This window comes from Hydra vulgaris, chromosome 06 (genome assembly GCF_038396675.1).
Source record: "Hydra vulgaris chromosome 06, alternate assembly HydraT2T_AEP".
NCBI classification, from domain to species: domain Eukaryota; kingdom Metazoa; phylum Cnidaria; class Hydrozoa; order Anthoathecata; family Hydridae; genus Hydra; species Hydra vulgaris.
In genome coordinates, this window is record NC_088925.1 from 34088615 (window position 1) to 34109201 (window position 20587).

General features: G+C 27.3%; 2 protein-coding genes across 2 annotated transcripts in view; both read left to right on the plus strand.

The window, feature by feature from the left end:
• The window catches only part of LOC100205637 (serine/threonine-protein kinase Nek2), a 40080-nt gene extending 36262 nt beyond the window's left edge, over positions 1 to 3818 (plus strand). The window contains exons 8-9 of the mRNA XM_065799923.1: positions 3244 to 3298; positions 3386 to 3818. Of these exons, the coding sequence (XP_065655995.1) occupies positions 3244 to 3298; positions 3386 to 3569 (239 nt within the window). The 3' untranslated portion in view covers positions 3570 to 3818. The remainder of the gene's footprint in view (positions 1 to 3243; positions 3299 to 3385) is intronic.
• Positions 3819 to 6234: 2416 nt separating this feature from the next.
• Positions 6235 to 17125, plus strand: LOC100211235 (coatomer subunit zeta-1). The gene is made up of 8 exons (XM_065799924.1): positions 6235 to 6433; positions 10566 to 10634; positions 13018 to 13099; positions 14859 to 14950; positions 15072 to 15205; positions 15571 to 15622; positions 15745 to 15786; positions 16997 to 17125. The coding sequence occupies exons 1-8, from the start codon at positions 6416 to 6418 to the stop codon at positions 17042 to 17044; spliced, it is 537 nt and encodes a 178-aa protein (XP_065655996.1). The 5' UTR covers positions 6235 to 6415; the 3' UTR covers positions 17045 to 17125.
• Positions 17126 to 20587: the final 3462 nt, after the last annotated feature.

Below are 20587 nucleotides of genomic sequence, written 5' to 3' on the forward strand. Positions count from 1 at the left end.
TTTTTAAACATCTTCGTTTCCAGCAAGGCTGCAAGCAACCATTAATTAATATTGGAAGTTACTGGAAGAGAAAATGATGAAGATTGTAGAGCAAGATAACGACTGACAGACGACTTAAAGGATTGCAAATTATATGAATCAGGAAAGCAAATTGAAGGAAGCGAATTCCAAAGAACTGATGTTCGAGGAAAAAAACTAGACGAATAAGAGTTTTTGGAGCACTTAGGAACAGTCACAGAAAAAGGATGAGACTTTATTGAACGACGAATAACACGAGAATGAATTTTAGTAGATGGCGCAAGAGACACTAGCTCTTTAGAGCAGTGCTCATAGTATTTGTAGAAAAGAGAAAGAGAAACAACATTACGACGATGTGATAATGGTTGGAGGTTGGCTGCAAGAGCAGGTCCAACTATGTTTACAATGCAATTTTGCACCTTGTCTAAAAGAGAAAGGGTATCATTAGAAGACCCGCCCCAGATATGGCAACAGTATTCCATACAAGGCCGAATTTGAGATTTATAGAGATAGAGAATAGAATCGGAAGTAAGAAAGTGTCGAGCTCGATAAAGAGATGCAACCTTAGCAGATACTAATTTTGCAACTGATTTGATTTATAAAGTATTTTCTTTTGGTAGTGGAAAATAACAAATGCTCTAAAAATAAGAAAACAAAGCAGTAAATATCTAGGTATATTATTTTTTTGACAACAATTTTCTTTTGTTTTTTGTTAATATTTTTTTTAGCTTATTTTATTTAGGTTTTCTATTTTGTATAATTTTCAGTTCTTTTCTTCGAGTATTGCTGATTTATTCTCTAGTTTCTTATAGCTTTATTTTGCTGCGTATTTTTAAAACGCTTATTATATAAAAACATGGTCGTTGTCTAAAAAAATTACTTTAAGCGTGGATGTACACGGTTTCCGGGAAAGCTTGATATTAGGTAATGTATAGTGTATGTGTAATATTTAGTATATGTATAATATATGGTATATGTAGTACATGTATAATATATGGTATAGTATATTTGTAAATGTAATATATATAGTAAATGTATAAATAGTAATATAAGTAGTATTTTAATATAAATGTTATCTAAAAAGTAGCAATGAAAGTAATGGTAAAACATAATGGTTATGAAAATAATGTAGAAATATAACATAAATACTAAAATAATGATAAACCAGGTGAAACTTAAGTAGAATTAAAAAAACCATAAAATAATATTATAAAAATCCATAAATAAATAATATTCATATTAACATATTAAATGTGTGTAACCCTGGCAATATTAAATGTGTGTAACCCTGGTAATAATAACACAGACATAGAAAAGGAAAACATAGAAAACATTAACATATTAAAGATAAATTGAGTAACAAATATGTATTGTAGCTTAAAATACTAAAACCTAATTAATAAACAAGAAATAGTCAAAACTAAGTATGAATTATTTATGGGCTAAATGTATTACAATGTTTCCAATCAAGAATTGAAATAGATAATAGGTAGATACAGGTGGTAATGAGAATATATATATGGAGACACAGGTGATGATGTGAATATATATTCGAATATATATAATTATATTCGCTTGATAAGGGTAATCTCTGATGATATGCAAATGTTTCACAACAATGTTATTGGATTTATTGATTTAACTGTATAATTGTAGAGAGTCACTATGGGTAATAGTCTGTATCTTTAATTTTCGAAAGTTTATTAATTTTTGGAGGTTTATCAATTAGTTTTCAAAGCTTTATTAATTAATTTTCAGTGATTTATCAGGGAGAAAAAAGTCTATTTATGCTTGGAAGAGTTATGTTGCAGAAGATTTTTTATTTATAAGTAATAATATCAGTACATAACTCTATAAATTTTGTAATCCTTTAAAATTGCAAATGAGCTGTTGTATTTCTTGGTGATGTCAAGAAATACAACAGGATGATGTTGATGGTGTCTCTAAGCCACAAACAATTGACTGAAGATGTCTCTAAGCAACAAACAATTAAAGCATTTGTTGCATTATCTTGTCATCCATCAAAATCGATGACGAAATTCAGTCATTTAGTTTTGTCAAAACTTTAGTGTAAAGTTTTTCTGTTTGTGGTTTGGCAGTTATAATGATTTGGGTATTTAATTGCTCAGAAAGACTTATAATTGTAATACTTCTTCATTTTCACTTTCATTACCAAAATATCGGAAATTTATATTTATTGTAATTTTTTTTTTATTATTGCATTCTTTTTCTATTAGTCTAAGTTAGTAGAAATCTTGTAAACAAGTTAATAGAAATTTTGTAACCAAACTCATGCTTATTGTGCTTGATAAAAAAAAATTAACTAATATTATTTCAAACAAAATAAATTTTTAATGTTCTTGAAAAATTCTCAATTTTAATTGCTTTATTTATTTTTCTTTGCGACGTTTTGGAAACATTTTGGAAACATTAAATTGTCAATTTCTTTAATAAGTGAAAGTAACCTGAGTTTCCTTTAGCTTGTTCAATGGATAAGAATTTTATATCTTTATAACCCTTTCAACAGTAGATATTGCAATTCTTTTGAGTTTGTCGATCCATCATAGATTTTTTTCATGAATGTGCAAGATTTTTTCAGTTTTTTTAAACAAATAATTTGAATTTCTTTTGTTTTTTTAATAATTTCTACCATTACTCATTACTTACTATTTTGAGTTTTTGCATTTTTTTCCATCTCATTTTTATTTTTTTGTAAACTAGTTAGAGATTTTTATGAAATTTTCATTGAAAGTTGAAAAAATTATTTTGTTAAAATGATTTTAAAAGTCATTACCATTTAAAATTAATGCTTGGAGTAAATTAGGTAACAAACTTTATTTGGTCAGAAATTTTAACACAAAGATTTTTGATTAAATTTGAGTTTTTGAGTATTATTTTTTAAAACAAGAAAACCTGGACACTTTCCTAAAATACAAGATTTTTTGTGTGGACCTTGGGAAAATAATTTCTTTTTTACATTTTTGGCATAAGCAATTGGTTTCTGTAATTAATAAACCGTTATTATTAATATAAAAATTTAACTTAAAAATTTTAAATTTATTTTAAAATATAAATTTAACGTATTGAGATATATAAATCATATATATGTATTATATATTTTTATGCGGCTTTAAACAACAAAAAATTATCAATTGTTGCCTGAAAATATTGTTATTGGATAAAAGTTTTTTGTAAAAAGAATTTTAAGTTCTTTTGTTGTTATAGAACGGGAACAATATCTACAAGAAAGAGAACGTATTGCAGATGAAAAGCTTTCCATGTTGGTTATTTATTCTAGTTCTATTATAAAAAATGAAATAAATATCAAAATCTTTTAAACAATAAAAAGTTCAAATTTGTTTTTTAGTGTGGAGAAAACTATTAAAAGTTATCAGGTTAGTGATATCAATCGCAATAATAAAGAAAACTATTCCCATATCAATCCTGCAATAAAAACATTTGATCCTGATGTCTTAACAAAAAAAGGGATAGTAAATACTCATCGTGCTCTTCGATATCTCGATAATAAGACTAACCCAAACATGAAGTAGAAGTTAAAAATAAAGATTTTTCTTTCTTCAAATAGCGCAGTTTCTTATTAGAAAAGACTGTTTCATCATCATATAATTGAAGTTGGAACTTCCTGTGTTATATATTATTGGTTATAATTTATTTTTAAAAAATAATTTAGAAAAAATAAGTGCTATTTTGTAAATATTGAATCTAGCTTTCTATATTTATATATATTTATATAGAAATGTAATTACATAAAAAATTTTATAAATGTTCCATATTTTAAATCTTTGTTTTTATTTCTTTGTCACCATCAAGCTTTGGTATTAATAACATCTGTGTAGATTTAGCCTCTAAAAATTTATGTCTGATCTTTTAATTTTAGGTTGGATTAAACATTTTGTTTAAATAAGCAAAGTTTTTTCAAAAGATATGCAATTAATAGTTCATTTTGTGCTTTTTAGGTAAAAGTTCATCAAACTACAGTACAGGAGTATGGTGTTAAAAAAAAGTCATTACTCTAATATATATATATATATATATATATTGTTTTACTGAAATATATAAAAATCATCTTCAAAAGTTTATTTTTTGAAAAAAAAGTTTCATGATAATAACTGCATATTAGGGTGTTCCAAAAAAAAGCTCTCTTCTGATTCTCATACTATGAGACCTAAAAGAACTCTCAAAAAAATTTTAGGGTTTACTTTGACTGGATGCTCTCGATGTAAAATTTGAGTTTTTACAGTTTTAATGCAAAGCCGGCTCATTATTAATAGAAAATACAAGTTTGTACATTTTGAACAATTAGAACAAATCAATTATAGGTGTATAACAATTGGTAGTTAAAATTTATAAATCTAAAAACACACAAAAAAAATATTAAATCAATATTTGGTAGTAAACTAAAGAATTTATTAAAAATACAACTTTTTTAATAGTTCGCAAAGCTCTTTTTTGGCCAAACTCTTAGTCAAATTTTTTCTAGACTTTTTAACTAAAAAAAGGACATTTTAAAGATGATTTTTATCTCTAGTAGCAGCAATAAAATCTTAAATGAATCTAATGTTCCTTTCTGCCCCATCATTAACAACAGATATGTTTTTGATACATACAATAAAATATAGCAACTGAGGGTGTTTAAAAACAACTATAGTGTTGAAACTATTATTGATTTTATACTTGCGCTTGATATGTTAAAATGTTTGAAGAGAAGGTAACTCTGCGCAGAAATCAGCTCAGGTAGCTCTGTGGTCTCTCCAATTTGTATATTTGATGGTTTACAACCTTAAAATTCCTCTGGCTTTTCAAACTCAATCGGAGCTTGCAGCATTTGTAGTTTTGTTTCAGCTGGAAGTTTTTTATCCCCCCAGGGCAAAACACAAAGTTGGGGAGGTAAGTGCCGGGTATGGCGTCCATGCTTATAAGCAAAGCATTTCTAATCTTCTTGTTGACCTTTCTAAAAGCATAGGCTATCTGGATAGTAACCATGGAACGTAACAAAAAGTTTTTTTAAGAATTATGAAACATGGTTCTTAAAAAAAAAATTGCAATAAACAAACTTACATCTTTCAGATGCAGCGCCTCTTTTTCTGCCAAGATATTACTAATATTTTTGGTCATATAAAGAGTGAGGATGTAGATAGCATCTGTTAAAAATCTTGCCTCATGGCAGGCGTCAAGTTGATGGGACTTAGAATCTTGTATTTCTGCTCTAAGAAAGAAGAAGGCTTGTTTACAGACTATTCTATAATCATTTCTAGAAAACATCATTACAGTAGTTGCATTTGTCAAAAATGTCTAATGCAACGGTGCAAAAACAGAGCCAATCTTAAGTTCATCTTTTTTGCCTATTTGCATTACTTTTTTCATCATTAACATTATCTCAGATTTCAGGCCACTTCTTATTTAGCTTTAAACAAAGACCTTTAACTTTTTTTACCAGTAAGAGGAGCCATATAATGAGATACATGTACTTTGAGCAGCCGTGGTGCAGTGGTAGCGCACTTGCCCCAGAAATAAAGGATCCGTGGTTCAAACCCCACCTCTGGGCAAGTCTTGCGACATCGGTTAGGAAGGAGGCATGAACTTCCAACTAAATGCTCATTCGCGGTACTCTGTGAGAAGACTGTAAGGACTTCTTGGTGCACCTAAATAAAATAAAAAAGCAAAAAACTTCATATACGTATCTCCTATATTTACTTTCCTGTTAGTTTATAATTTTGTTTTGCAAGATTTCATTTTCAGCGGATACAAAACGATAATAAATATTTGATATAGTTGGTTTTACAGGTTGGTAATTTTGAATGTCAAGAGACATTCAAAATTACCAACCAGTAAAACCAACTATATCTATGTAAAAGATGATATTTCATAAAGATTAGATTTAGATTTGGCTGGTTATATATATTATATTATATAATTATTCCTTGATTTTTGTAAAAAAAAAAAAAACAGTTTATCCAGTGGCATGATATCACTGCAAAGCTTTTTATATTCGAAGTTTTTTTTATCATAGGTTTATTCAAACCAATTTGAAACTGTGTTTTAGCAACTGCGCTAAGACCATTCATCTCAATTTTTAAATTTGTGACAAATTTTTTCATACTTTTTCATTTGATCTTTATTTTTTCAAAATACGTTAAGATTTAAGTTGTGGCGTTTTTGCGTGTCGCTTTTAGAATTTTATTTTGTAATTTTTACGTGGAACGCGATTATTTTTCAAAGGCTAACTTTGAAAATATTGCTTTTACAAAAATTTATCTTACCCTTTTAACGTTGTCTTTTTAGTATACCTATACATATTTACATATAAGAAAAAAGTCTTTCTTTGATTTTTCTTTATACTTTCTGGAAATAAGAAGAAATCTGAAAACTTATAAATATGGATGATCGAATTTTAGTAAGTATTATCGATACTTTATTATCAACTTGATTTGAAATGAATTTCTCAACTATTAGTAAATTACAATTATATGTTTTATTTTATACATAAATTAAATTAAAAATAAGTTTTACTTTATGGTTTCTAAATAATCACAGTAATTGTCCATGTTTTTCACAATAATCACAGAAATTGTCCCTGTCATAAACTTAGGTCTTTATCTTACTGTAGTTTCTCTATGCCTTTAAAACAAACACATAATTATGGCATTAGGTCAATTAAGTATCAATCAGTTCACTTTTGGAACTCTCTTCCTGTTGAAACTAAAAAAATATTCTCCAAAATGACTAATAGAAATGCCTCTATACCCCATAAAAGTTTATCCTCAATAAAAATAATCAATGAACTATCTTCTAAGCATGAAGCTATGTTTTCAAAAGTTTTTAAATGCAATCTTGTATTTTTAGGGCAATGGACAAAATGTTATATATATATATATATATATATATATATATATATATATATATATATATATATATATATATATATATATATATATATATATATATATATATATATATATATATATATAATCATATTTCACTCCATGTAAATTCTCTGCATTTGACATGTTGAACATTACTTTACAACTTTTTCCCTCCTCGACCTATATACACATTACATACTGTAGCTGGTTTTGACATACCTCTCACACCAAAGACTTAGATAAAGTAATAGCAAGTAAAAATAGGTAATAATACTATGTATTGTTAAATGTTTGTGTTAAAAATATTTATCGATACAATGATAAATACTTTTATTAATATTAAATAGACTTTAAATACAAGTCCAATAAACAACAATAAAGAAAAGTTGTTATTAGTACAAAAGAGCTATTAATACATTATAACTCTAAAAAATGCTTATATGGCATAAATAAAAATATCTTTACATTTTTGAGTTTGCATTTCTGCTATTCCTTTTCTTGCTAGGTAAGAAACGGCACCTCTTTAAATATTATTAATAGTTCCCTAAATCAATAATTATTATTAATTCTCTAAATTAATAATAATTATTGATTTATGGAAGTAAAAAATATAAAGTAAAATCCATTTAGTCAGTGACGTTATTTTATGCTGGTGAAAATATGATACTAAACTTTTGATATATTTGACCAAGGTTTGATTTTTGGCTCATTTAAAATATAATCGCAAATTTAGCATTATTAAGAAAATACAGCATAGCTAGGTTATTATTAATAATATTCAAAGAGGTATTATTAATACTAGATGTTTGCCTAGCAAGAAAAGGAATAGCAGAAATGCAAACTCAAAAATGTAAAGATATTTTTATTTATGCCATATAAGCATTTTTTAGAGTTCTACTGTATTAATAGCTCTTTTGTACTAATAACAACTTTTCTTTATTTTTGTTTATTGGACTTGTATTTAAAGTCTATTTAATATTAATAAAAGTATTTATCATTGTATCAATAAATATTTTTAACACAAACATTTATCAATATATAGTATTGTTACCTATTTTTACTTGCTATTACTTTATCTAAGTAATGATAGCATAGCTGTAAATGAAATTGATAAATTTCATTGGTAAAAAATTTGTCCTGAAAAATATTTTTTTACAAAAAACTTGCAAAAACTTTATTTTGTGATTTTTTATATTTTATTTTTTAATTTTTTTTTTGTTAGTCATTTAGGTGCTCCAAGAAGTCCTAATGGTCTTATCACAGAACACCGCATTTAACCAGGAAGTTCAGAACTCTAACCACTACACTATGACTGCTAATATTTTAAGCTTTTGTACAATTTCATTTTGCAAGGGCATCTTTAATCCTGTTAAAAGTTTTGAATGAATTGTTTAAATTGTCACCATTAAAATTAAGATAATTTTAATTGATTTTTGTTGATATTACAAGTTAGGTCAAATTATGGTTAAAAGTGTAGTGAGGTATTGTATAGTATTGTTTTGTAAAAGTATAGTATTGTTTGTTTGTATTAATAAAATCATAAATATCTCAAAGTTTAACCGTCTTTGGTTAAAAAATATTTATTCCTTAGGTGTTCCAATTTCGACAACTCTCCCATACTTAAGTTTGTTTAAATATATAAGGATATTGTGTGCTAGTATATAAGTAAATAAATTTTATAATTTTGCTGGGGCCAGAGCTCTGCAGGGTTTGTAAAAATTTCCATATTTGATCCAAGCTGGGGCCCTGGTCATTTTCTGTTCTGCACAAATATTGGATCTTTCAGTGTTTATGAAAGTTTCTTGAGACCAGTGTCTTAAAAATTTGTTTTGTTTTGTTTTTGTATACTGGTTAATTACAGCTAATAAAACTTTATAGTTGTTCTATCATGAAAGTGATTTGAGAACCAGATATTCATCCATTCACCAGTAATGAAATTAAATGGTGGTTGCAGTTGCTGTTGATGGCTATAAAATAAATGCCAGTAATGCTAGAAATCCTCTGGAATTCACCTAGCATTACTTATATTTGAAAGAGCTTTAAAATTTATTTTCGAAAAATCTTTTTTTTTAAATAAAAGCTGTAATGATGCCTTAGCTCACAGAAAAGCTTCATATCGTTTTTTGCCTCCAAAAATTTGACATGTTCAAAAAAAAAAAGACATGCTTAAATAACATCTAATACATGATGCTGGCGACCAATATATTCTGGAGCTTCTAAACTCCTGACTATAAACTCTTTTTTCAATTATACTACAACACCATCTTTTGTGTTGTCATCATCTGTATTTGTGTTTGTTTTGTCACAAATAATCATATTTACTAATTCTCTTATATAAAATTCATTTAACAAAATAATCAACAAGTTTTAATTTTTCTTGAAATTGGTTTTTCTGTTATGACTGGAAAATTCAGTTTGGTCCATAATGAAATTAATTTGCAGGCAATAACTTTACATCTTCCAAAAACAGATTTCTCTAATGAGGTCAAGTAAGTAAGCCTCTATAAAACAACTAGTGGATTTGAAATTCTAATTAGCTTGTCTATTGGTTCTACAATTTTATCGATTTCTTTTCTTTTGGCTGTTGTTTTCTCAAAATGAACAAAATTACTTTCCCAAGTTTTCTTATTTTTGTTTATGGCCTCACTGCTTATTTATTCAAATTTTTTTTATTAGTAAATAAATTATACTTTAAAAAAACTTACATGTTAAAAATAAAATTAACAAGGCTTTGTAAAAAGAAAGTAAAATTACAAGCCATACTGAATAAAATGATACACAAAAAGTAAATAAGTTGATTTTAAAAAACGTGGTCGTGGGACTTTTTTAAAACTAATCATCAAGTTATATATTATTTAAAGTTGCTTTTATTTAAAAGTTTCCTCTATTAATGTTAAGGCCATTAAAAAAAAAAAATCGAAAATTTGAATAAGTTAATAATCACCCTTATGAACATTGCTATACAAATAAATTTTCACTGTTTTAAATCAATATTAAATTTTAAAAGCACATACCAAACGTTATTCATACTACTTTCACAGAAAGTATAGATAAAGCATTTGATACTGTAATTTTACCTGTTGTTCATTTTGCTGCTATGTAGAATTTCTCAACATTTTGCTAAATGTGATGAATACACTACTTTTTTTTGAGAGTTTATTGATGTTTAAATTTAATTTAAGTTTTAACTTAATTGATGATTGATGTTTCCTTTTACTGTGTATATATATGCGGTAGTGCTGTAGTGGTAGAGCGCTCGCTTCATAAGCGAGAGGTTCCGAGTTCGATCTCCACCATGTCCCTGTTAGTACCGCGCTCAACTTGTTTCTCCGCGCAGCGGCCTTGTTTGTCAAGGTTCGTGTTTCGGAGTTATAGAGTTGAGAGAGGGTATATCCACAATTAAGTAGCCTCCTCGTCTGTAGTGGTCTTTTTGGCCTTGGGGAGGTGAATTAACAATATATATATATATATATATATATATATATATATATATATATATATATATATATATATATATATATATATATATTATATGTATATATTTTTAAATACATTTGAAAAATAGCAGTTTTTTCTTCATTTTATTTAGTTTTTAGTTTTTTGATCAAAATGTTTTAATGGTTCCCTATCTGTTATTGTCCTTTTATAATAATTTTGTTTTAGGAAGCTTCATTGTATACAATTAAAGCTGTTGCAATTCTTGATAATGATGGTGAAAGAATTGTATCACGCGTAAGTAGAACTTGTATTTGTTTATTTGTTTATAGTTCAATAGGAAATTAATTAAGCGCTTCAAAAGCAAGTCGTTTTCATACTAATTTACCATTTAAATGCTGAATCAGTATTGCACGCATAATAGATGATCTTTTATGAAGGAGATAAATGTATTTTATGTAGTGATAAATCTTTTTAAAACTAAAATTTTGCAGTTTTGATATTGACCTAATATCTTCTATTTTATTAAAATAAAATTCTATTTTATTAAAGGTTATTTTGCTTAGTTAGTTATTTAGTAGTAATACTTAGTTATTATTTAAAAGGTTTTATGTTGTCATGCAATCAGAGTTGCTATGGCTATGGCTCTGCTATCAGAGTTGTAATGGCTATGGTCAGGTACTTCATAAGATTTTCATTCAGTTCCACCAAATCCAAAAACATGTTTTAAAATCCTTAACTACTTTCTCTATACACCATCAAATTTGATGGTGCTTGAAGCATGTTGACTTACTTAGAATTTGTTACGTAAAGATAAAGTAAAATCTGAATATGTAAAAAAGTTTAAAAAGGAAGCTGCAAAATGGTTATTGTCATATTGGAGAAAATCACTCAAAAAAAATCTATTTTATGGAATGAAACGCAAATAATTTTCTTCATCTTTCTATTAAGCATGGATGCAGAGTACCAAAAAGGATTCTAGATTTGAAAATCACTAGAAATTACTTTTTAGTTTTTGGTATCCAATTTTTGGAAAAAAATATAGGACTTTAGGTTAGAGGAATTCTTTTGGGATTCCGCATCCCTGATATTATGTATTAACGGGTGACAACTAAATATCCGGACAAAAAGAAATTGTGCGCAAGTCATATTCAGTTGTTTAATTTTGCCACGTCGTTACATTATCAAGTAGTGTATGATTCAAGTAATAATTTTACATAGTTTTTGTTTGACAATTGTCAATTTAGTTGTCATAAAATGTCGTCTAAAGAGAAGCTTCTTCGAGAACGTGTTGTACATTTTTATGAACGCCATAAAAGTGTTGGTAAAATGTTTACTGTAGAACATTTTTTGAAAGAAGGTATATCGAAAAGTACAATTTACGATATTTTCAAATCTGTTACTGTTGAAAGAAAGCAAGGATCCAGACGAAAGCCCACAATAATGACCAAGAAAAATTTGAAGAAGTTAAAAACTCGATTTAACAACAAAGATGGCATTAGCCAGTGCAATGCTGCTAGAATATTTGAGTGTTTCCAGCAGTATATCAGTAGGGCACTCAAAAAGCTTCAAGTTAAACCAAGGAAAAAGCAGAAATCACCATCCTACACCGAAAGTCAAATTACTAAAGTAAAAAAAGATTGTCATTATCTTGTGAGACATTTTGGTAACAAAAATTTCATTTTGGATGATGAAAGTTATTTTACTTTAAGTGAGCCCCAAATACCTGGTAACAAAATATATTACACAGGCGACTCTTCTGTTACACCACCTGATGTTAAATTCAAAATGCGAAGCAAATTTGAGAAGAAAGTAATGTTATATATTGTTGTCTCCAACAGAGGAATTTCAGAGCCATTTTTCAAGGAAAGTGGTCTAGCTGTGAACCAAGAAGTTTACAAAAACCAATGCTTAACTAAAATTTTAATCCCATTTATGAATAAATATCATTCAGATGATAATTACATATTCTGGCCCGATAAAGCAACGTCGCACTATGCGAAAAGTGTTACTGAGTTCCTCCAAAGCGAAAATATTCCTTTTGTACCGAAGAATGTTAACCTCACCAATCTTCCTCAATGTAGACCAATTGAAGATTTTTTTGGAGAACTAAGTTCTTTAGTGTAAATGGGTGATTGGAAAACTCGAAATATTTCACAACTCAAGCGTAGAATTAAAAAATCCTTGAAAGAAATGGACACAACTGGTGCACAAACAGCTTGTGCGAACATTAAAACAAAGTTGCGCAGAATAACGGATAAAGGGCCCTTTGTAGAAAATCATTAATTTTATTGTATATTTTAAGTTATATTAATATTTTAATCATCAATTATATATCAACCATATAAAATTGTTATGAATAAAATATTTCATCAAAATTAACATTTCTTCTCATTCCGGATTTTTAGTTGTCACCTGTTACTTATTTACCATGATTTCTACAATTCCATTGATTTTTTTGGTTCCTATGATTTCATGGATTGTAAACCAAGAAATTATTTTTTTTAAGAGGAGAGGGGGGGGGTGTTAACTAGTAACCTAAATAAAATAGTAAATGTCTTCAGAAAGCATAAAATTAAACAAAATAGATAAATAAATAGAATTTATATCTTTAAATATTTTAGGCAATTGAAATATTTGAAATTTTCTTTTATTACTATGATTATTTGTTTTGTTTTAGTACTATGATGATACATTTGCAACTGTTAAGGAACAAAGAGAGTTTGAAAAAAATTTGTTTCAAAAAACATCCAGACAAAATGGTAAGGTAATATCTGTAATAATTTTTTTTATTTTAAAGGCTGAAACATTTGCTATTTACCTTTACTTTTTGCACTTTTGTGATCATATGTTTTAGTAGTTGCTTCAGACTTTGGAACATCATCAGAATCACAAAAAATAAGTAATTAAGAACATCAATTATAATTTGAAAAATGCTTTACACTTACGTGAAGTTGTTGCAAGTTGTAAATTTTTGATGATAGAGAAAACTTTAAGTTTTATATTTGACTTTTCTTAAAATCAGAAAATAGTGGACTTGGATATTTAAACAACCTGGAAAAATTTACAAGTATCATCCTATATGATAAGATGTAAGTGATATATATATGATAAGATCTAAGTGTATACATGTGATAATAGATGTGAAACATATGATAAGATGTAAGATATATACATTATATTCTTTGATAATAGATATGACTTATGATAAGATCTAAGTGCTTATGCAGACTCTATTGATGTTCAAATATATTTTATTATATTTAACATAAAGAAAATATATTTAATATATATTTAACATAAAGAAAAATTTCAACATCAACCAGAAAACAAAGTAGACAGCTAAAGAAAAAGAAAGTAATTGACAGTGCATGTGCTAATTATTTTTTCTAATATTAAATAGTATTTAATAATATTTAATAGTATTTTTAAAAAATTAAATAATATTTAAAGTGGCACATAAAATCAAAATTGCTCATACTGTGCTTTGAAAATAAGCTCTTCATATAGAAAAATAATATTATTTAAGTGTGTCAACCTATGCAGACTCTATTGATGTTGAAATGTTATTTCCTTTAACATTTAAACAAATAATATTTCAACATCAACCAAAAAGCATAAAACAGAGCTAAAGAACAAGAAAGTGGACAAAAATGATTGACAGAAGACTTCAAAAACTATAAACTGTATATGTTAGGAAACCATTAAAACAAAAATTTTAAAGCACCAATGTTCACACAAAAAACTAGATATATAAAGGATGAAAAAACTAGATGTATAAAAGTTCACAGAAAAATCTAGATATATAAAGCATGAAAAAACTAGATGTATAAAAGTTTGAATGAAGGAACAGTTACAGATACGACATTGGTGAGCTATATAAAATTGAGCTAGTGTTACAAGTGAAGGTCACTTGATGAGAAAAGGGATGGGATATCACAATGATAGCATAGAGGCTCAAGCTTTTTAAAAGGCCTGCTATTTTCTACTTGCTATAATCAACTTGCATAACTTTATAAAATGCAAATATTGCTAATATGTACAACAACAAATTTGAAATTACGTAATCACCATCAAAAAACACTTGCGACAACATTCAGTTAACCTCAAGAAAATTTATTATTAAGGCAAAAAGCAAGTGATGTTTCTAAAGTTTTCGAAAGTTACTTTTTTGTCCAAATAATACACAAAGTGTATAACCTCCTATACTTATGCATCCAAACTACAGTGAAAAATAAAATGAACATTTATAATTATGGTTTATAGAACTTTTTGGCGGAAAGAAATTAAACACGCTTCACTGCTGCTAACTAGCTTTAGACTCTTTCTTTAAATATAAACACTTTAAATACTATTTAAAAAAATTAAGATTTGTTTTGAAAGAGTTGCAGGAAGATTTTTATTTGTTTATAACTCAATATTTGTGTGGCCTAAGGTATCATACATAATTTTGTTGTGTGCTTTTTTAAATGTAAAATTGCAGTCTTTAGTACCATTAAATTAGTTGATCATATCTTTTAGCTGAAATAATAATGTTGGATGGATTGACAGTAGTCTACAGAAGTAATGTTGATTTATACTTTTATGTCATGGGGTCCCAATATGAAAATGAGGTTACTTTTTAATTTTATAACATTTTAATGCATTTTTTTATTACTTTTTAAAAATCTTTTGCTTTTTAGTTATTTTTGGTGTCTTTTTATTACTTTTTAAAAATCATGTTTTGTTTTTTAGTTAATTTTGGTAAGTGTCTTGAATGCTTTCTTTGATGCAGTCAGCACTATGCTTCGCAAAAATGTTGAAAAGCGGTTTTTAATGGATCATCTGGATGTAGTACTCTTAGCAATAGACGAGTTAGTTGACGGAGGGTATGTTTTTTTAGATAGAGGCTGCGTTTTTTTTTGAATGGAGGGTATATTTTTTTTTATTAGCATAAAATTAGGAACTGAAAGCTTTTATTTTAGTAGACAGATTTAAAATTTTCATTTTTAAACACTACACACTGCTAAAATCTTTTAAACACTACACACTGCTAAAATCTTTTAAACACTACACACTGCTAAAATCTTTTGTTAAGTACATCAGGTAATAATATTTTTAGCGTTTTTTATTTTATCATTTTTGTCGTGTTTTATAAATGTTTAAAACATACTATTAAATGGTGAAAATTACTGTTGTTGAATCTTTTCACTGCTTGTTTTTTCATTGCTTACATGTTTTTGTGTTACTGCAGGGTAATATTAGAAGCTGATTCCAACAACATTGTCCAGAGAGTTGCTGTTAAGGTTAAATAAAATTTTTCAGAAATATTTTTTACTAATTTAAGAGGCTTTTTAAAATTTATAAAATAGAATCAGTTGTTTTAGTTTAGTAAGATTTAGTTGACAAATTCATTCAAATTTTTCAGACTGATGCAGACGTTCCATTAACAGAGCAAACTGTTGCGCAGGTTTGTTTGTTTTTTTGTTGCACGGGTTTATTTTTTTATAATTGTGAAGAATGTCAATCTTTTAATAAAACATCAGAAAAAATCTGCGGGTGTTCGTTTTTACAGAAACCATGCATTATTTTAATTAGCTGTTTGTTTTAAAATGTCATTAAAATGTTATTCAAAACTGTTATCAAAATAGTTACTTTTAATTGAAATATCATCAAATTAAGATAAGAAGCGAGAAAAAATTTTGCATTTTCTGGTTGAAAATCCTGGTGTATCAAACAAATAAATTTCTAAAAAGTTGCAGATTGCTTTGAGAACAGTGCAGGACATCAATATTATTCAGCAATTAATTGCAAGGAACGGAATTCCAAATGCCTTGGAATGGAAATATTTACAAAAATGTTCTTAGTTTAGCAAGCATTTTGTGAATGTGGTGAAAGAACTTCTTGTTTTGTGACCACGGGAACAATTAACACCGAAATATACGTCAAAGAATGCCTCAAGCGTCTTTTACCGCTTTTAAGATCTCGAGTAATAGACAAGTAGTAGACGAGTAATCTGTTGGCCCGATTAAGCATCATGTCACTACTCTGGGACAACTTTAAACTGGTTTAAAAAACATGAATTAATTTTCGTTCAAAACATTGCAATCCACCAAGTTGTCCCGAATTACGTCCTATCGAAAGATGTTGGGCTATTGTCAAAGGAAAACTAAGGTTCAATGTAAAAGAAGCCAAAAACATTCAAGACTTCAAAAATAAATGGATTAGAGCTTCCAAGGAAGACCAGCCGATAACCGTGCAAAAGCTGATGTCGAGTGTAAAACGTGCGTGCGTTCTCGCGTACTCAACTTCACAAACTTACTTAAGTGAAATTTAAAAATTTTAATATATGTACTTTCAAAATATATATAACATTCAATAGCAAAATATAATAATTGACTTAATATTCTTTAAAATATCCGCGCAGATTTTTTCTGGTACATGTCTTATTAGTTTAATTTTATTGTCAATTTTTTTTGATTTATTTACATTAATTTATCATAAATTTGACTGATGCAAACAAGTATTTGACTTTAAGAAATAAGTTCCAGTTCTCTGATGGTTAAGTATTTTCATACATTCTTAATGTTGTTTACTTGCTTGCAATGGTTATATTTACTTGCTTGCGAGGTTTACTATTTATTTGTTTGCAATGATTTTCATTCAAAATATTTATTTAGGTTTTACAGTCGGCCAAAGAACAGTTAAAATGGTCACTTTTAAAATGAAGTTATGTTGTTTTTTTTTGTATTGTAAACATAGGGTATTTAATTTTTAACAACAAAAACAAAAATGTTTAGTAAATAAAATGAAGCATTTTTATTTGATAATATTCAAATAATAACAAAGCATTGGGAATAAGAAAAGTGTGAAGAAAAAAAGAATAGTGTTTTTGATTTTATTTTCTTATTTTTGTATTTGCTAACTTATTATTTATTATCATTCTTTACTAAATATGAATTTTTTTTTTAAAAAATTTAATTTAATTAGCAGAGATTTTTAATTGATTTTGGTTACGAGAAATAGACTTATATAACTGATATTATTAGTTTATATATAGTTATATACTATATATAAATTGTAATAATTAGTCACACAAGCTGCATATTTTACGGTTCAATGCAAAATAATAAACACGTCCAGATCAATTGCGCGCATACATACATAGGGTTATGTTTTTTCTTTATAATCTGGTATTCATGCATGCATTTTAAAAGTTATGGCTGATAGTTGTTATGATATAGAAGTATATATTTATATAAGAATCATTAAAGTTAATTCACTCGAAAAGTAGAATGATTTTGTTGAAAACAAAAAAAAGACTAACTTTTTTGAAAGCCGTTTGAATTAAATAACTTTGATTTTTGCTTATGTTTTTTATACTAAGTTCTAAGCATTAAAAAAAATTGATTTTTTTGGTACATTTGTTTAAAAAAATATCGGTCCTTAAGGGGTTAATGAAACGCATTTAAATAAAGTAACAAATCACTCTTATGATTTTTTATAAGAACATTAATGAATAATATTATATATATATATATATATATATATATATATATATATATATATATATATATATATATATATATATATATATATATTATTTATATTTATTTCAGCATGTATTTTTATTTTAAATGTTTTTAAATAAAGAAAAAATTATATCAACTTTTTAAATAGATGATTATTTTTTCTTTTGTTTACTGCGAAGAATTGTTAAGAATCTTTTAAATGCCTTAAACAATTTTAGGTGCATTTATTAAAGAATCGTTAGGTGTAAGTTGTTACTTTATTTAAAAAGGGTTTTGCATAATATTATAAAAACATTAGTAAAGATTAACGATTCAAAGTTATTTGAACCGTTAATCTTTACTAATGTTTATTCCGAACGTAATTTAGATAATTTTAGCGTTTTAGTTTATTATTTGTTTTAGTTAAGTTTTAATTTTATTTTTTTATTTAAGTTTTAGTTAAGTTATTTTATTTTTCGTTATTTTTTTACGAAGACTTATTTGCTTTTTTAACGGTAAGTTTTTTTTAAGTTTCTTCGTAGCTAAAATAATTTTTTCGGCGCGTTTTTAAAATGCATACAAATTTTCAAAACGTATTAACATCAAATAGTATTTGCGCGGTCATATTATGACGTGAAATCACTCGCCTTCCTGGCCAAGCTTGCTGATAGAGCGTTTCGCTGCAGCGGAAAAAAAAGTCGGATGCATTTCTACTTTTTGCGAATCGTCGTAAGCGAAAACCAATCAAGTTTCAAATATTATATCACGTGATGCCAACATTAAAAAAAGCTAAAGCACGCTTTTAAATCGCCAATGAAGCAAATTTTTTAATCTGGCGTTCTTATTGATTTACTATGAACTCATTCTGGCAAGCACTAGTAAATTCATCAAATAAGGAGCTTTAAGACTTAAATCAAGAATTTACAAATGTAAATTTGCACACTGTCAATTCCGTAAATTACACTTCACAAGAAGGTCTATCTTCGAGTGGCCAGACAAAGACAAACCTTTTTGTGAAAAACCCCACATGGAGTTAAACCTACTGTTCGTTATTGCAGTAGCAGTTCTTTAACAGAAATGTTCATATCAGTGAGTTTATATATATTCGCCATTATTAATATAAGTTTGTGCTACATTTTATCGTGAAATATATGACTGGAGCAAGTAGAAGACAATAGTCTTATCATCTTGCCCCATTTTTGTCGTTGACAAAATATAAACCAAATACAAATATAATAAAATATTTTAAATACATATACATTTTTTTTTTTTTTTCACTTCTTTTACAATGAACATCATTAAATAACCAAGCAAGTAATATAATATAATTTCAAGAAAAAGTGAAGATTTAAATTGAAGAAGGAAAAATTTTAGAAATAAGAAAAAATTTTAAAAATAAGAGATTGTTTCATTAATGTTGAGGTCTAGTAGCTGTTGCTTTACAGCGCATTTAAAATGTTGGAATGAGTTTATCGTTTTTATTTTGTTTTTTAGAAATGAGTTCTACAATTGGGGTCCTCTGCTGGATATTGGGAATTTAGATTGTCTTAAAGAGGTTTTCGGAATATAGTAGTTCTTGATAGAGTATTTTGTTTGATATTTGTGATTAATAAGGCGAAAAAAGTTATGGAAGACTTCAGGGACCAGATCATTTTTGAGTTTAAACATGAACTGAAGAATGCAATAGATATTTTGTTCGTAGATATTAAGAACTCTCAGTTCCTTCATTAAATGTTTAGAATTGGCATTTCTATTTGCGTTTGTACGGCATGCTTGTTTCTGTTTTTTATATATTAAATCTAGTTTTGATTGGTAGGTACTAGCCCAGGCAATATTGCAGTAGTTAATATAGCTATGTATATATGCAAAATAAAAACTTTTAAGGCATGCATTATTTAAAATATATCTGGTTTTATGCATAACTCCAATGTTTTTAGATATTTTGTTTTTTAATATATTAATGTGGTCTTTCCAGCAAATATGTTCATCTAAGAATACCCCGAGAAATTTAACTGAGAACGCTCGATTTAGTCTAACTTTGTCTAAAAGAATATCTGGAAGTTTTAATGGTAGTTTGTCTGATTTGTATGGTTTTGTGAAAAAGATATAATTACTTTTCTCAATGTTGACAGAAAGTTTTTTTGCTTTAAATCAATCGCTCAACTCTTCAAGTTCCTGATTTACTGTATTAAAAAGTGTAGTAATGTTGGAGTGGATATAGAAAGCTTGAGTGTCATCTGCGAAAAGAATGAAGTTTAATGTACTAGAAGATAAAAATATATCATTTATATAGATTAGGAAAGGCAGAGGTCCTAGAATAAACCCCAGGGGGAACACCGCATGTGACGATTTCAAGGGGGGTGTATGTTTTATTGTAAAATAAGGCTTGTTTACGGTTTTTTAGATAGCAACTGAACCATTTTAAATTTTTATTTTTTATACCATAATTATAAAGTTTGTATAGAAGGATCTCGTGGTCCACTGTATCGAAAGCCTTTGAAAGGTCGATAAATACTCCAAGGGTGTGTTTGTTTTTGTCGAAGCCACTTAAAATTTCGTTAACTAATTTTATTACAGCATGTTCAGTTGATTGGCCATTTTTAAATCCGTATTGGTATCCGTAGAGGATGTTATGATTTTGAAGGTATGTAAAGTGTCTATTATACATTATGCGCTCCAATATTTTTGAGAAGCATGGGAATATGGAGATGGGTCTGTAGTTAGATAAAGTCGAGTCATCTCAGCTTTTAAATACTGGAA

What these genes read in the sequence shown, in the direction of transcription:
- LOC100211235 (XM_065799924.1), top strand. An exon ending in AAAAACATCCAGACAAAATG is followed by an intron (nt 13,100 to 14,858) that starts GTAAGGTAATAT and finishes CATATCTTTTAG; the next exon opens with CTGAAATAATAATGTTGGAT. An exon ending in GACGAGTTAGTTGACGGAGG is followed by an intron (nt 15,206 to 15,570) that starts GTATGTTTTTTT and finishes GTGTTACTGCAG; the next exon opens with GGTAATATTAGAAGCTGATT.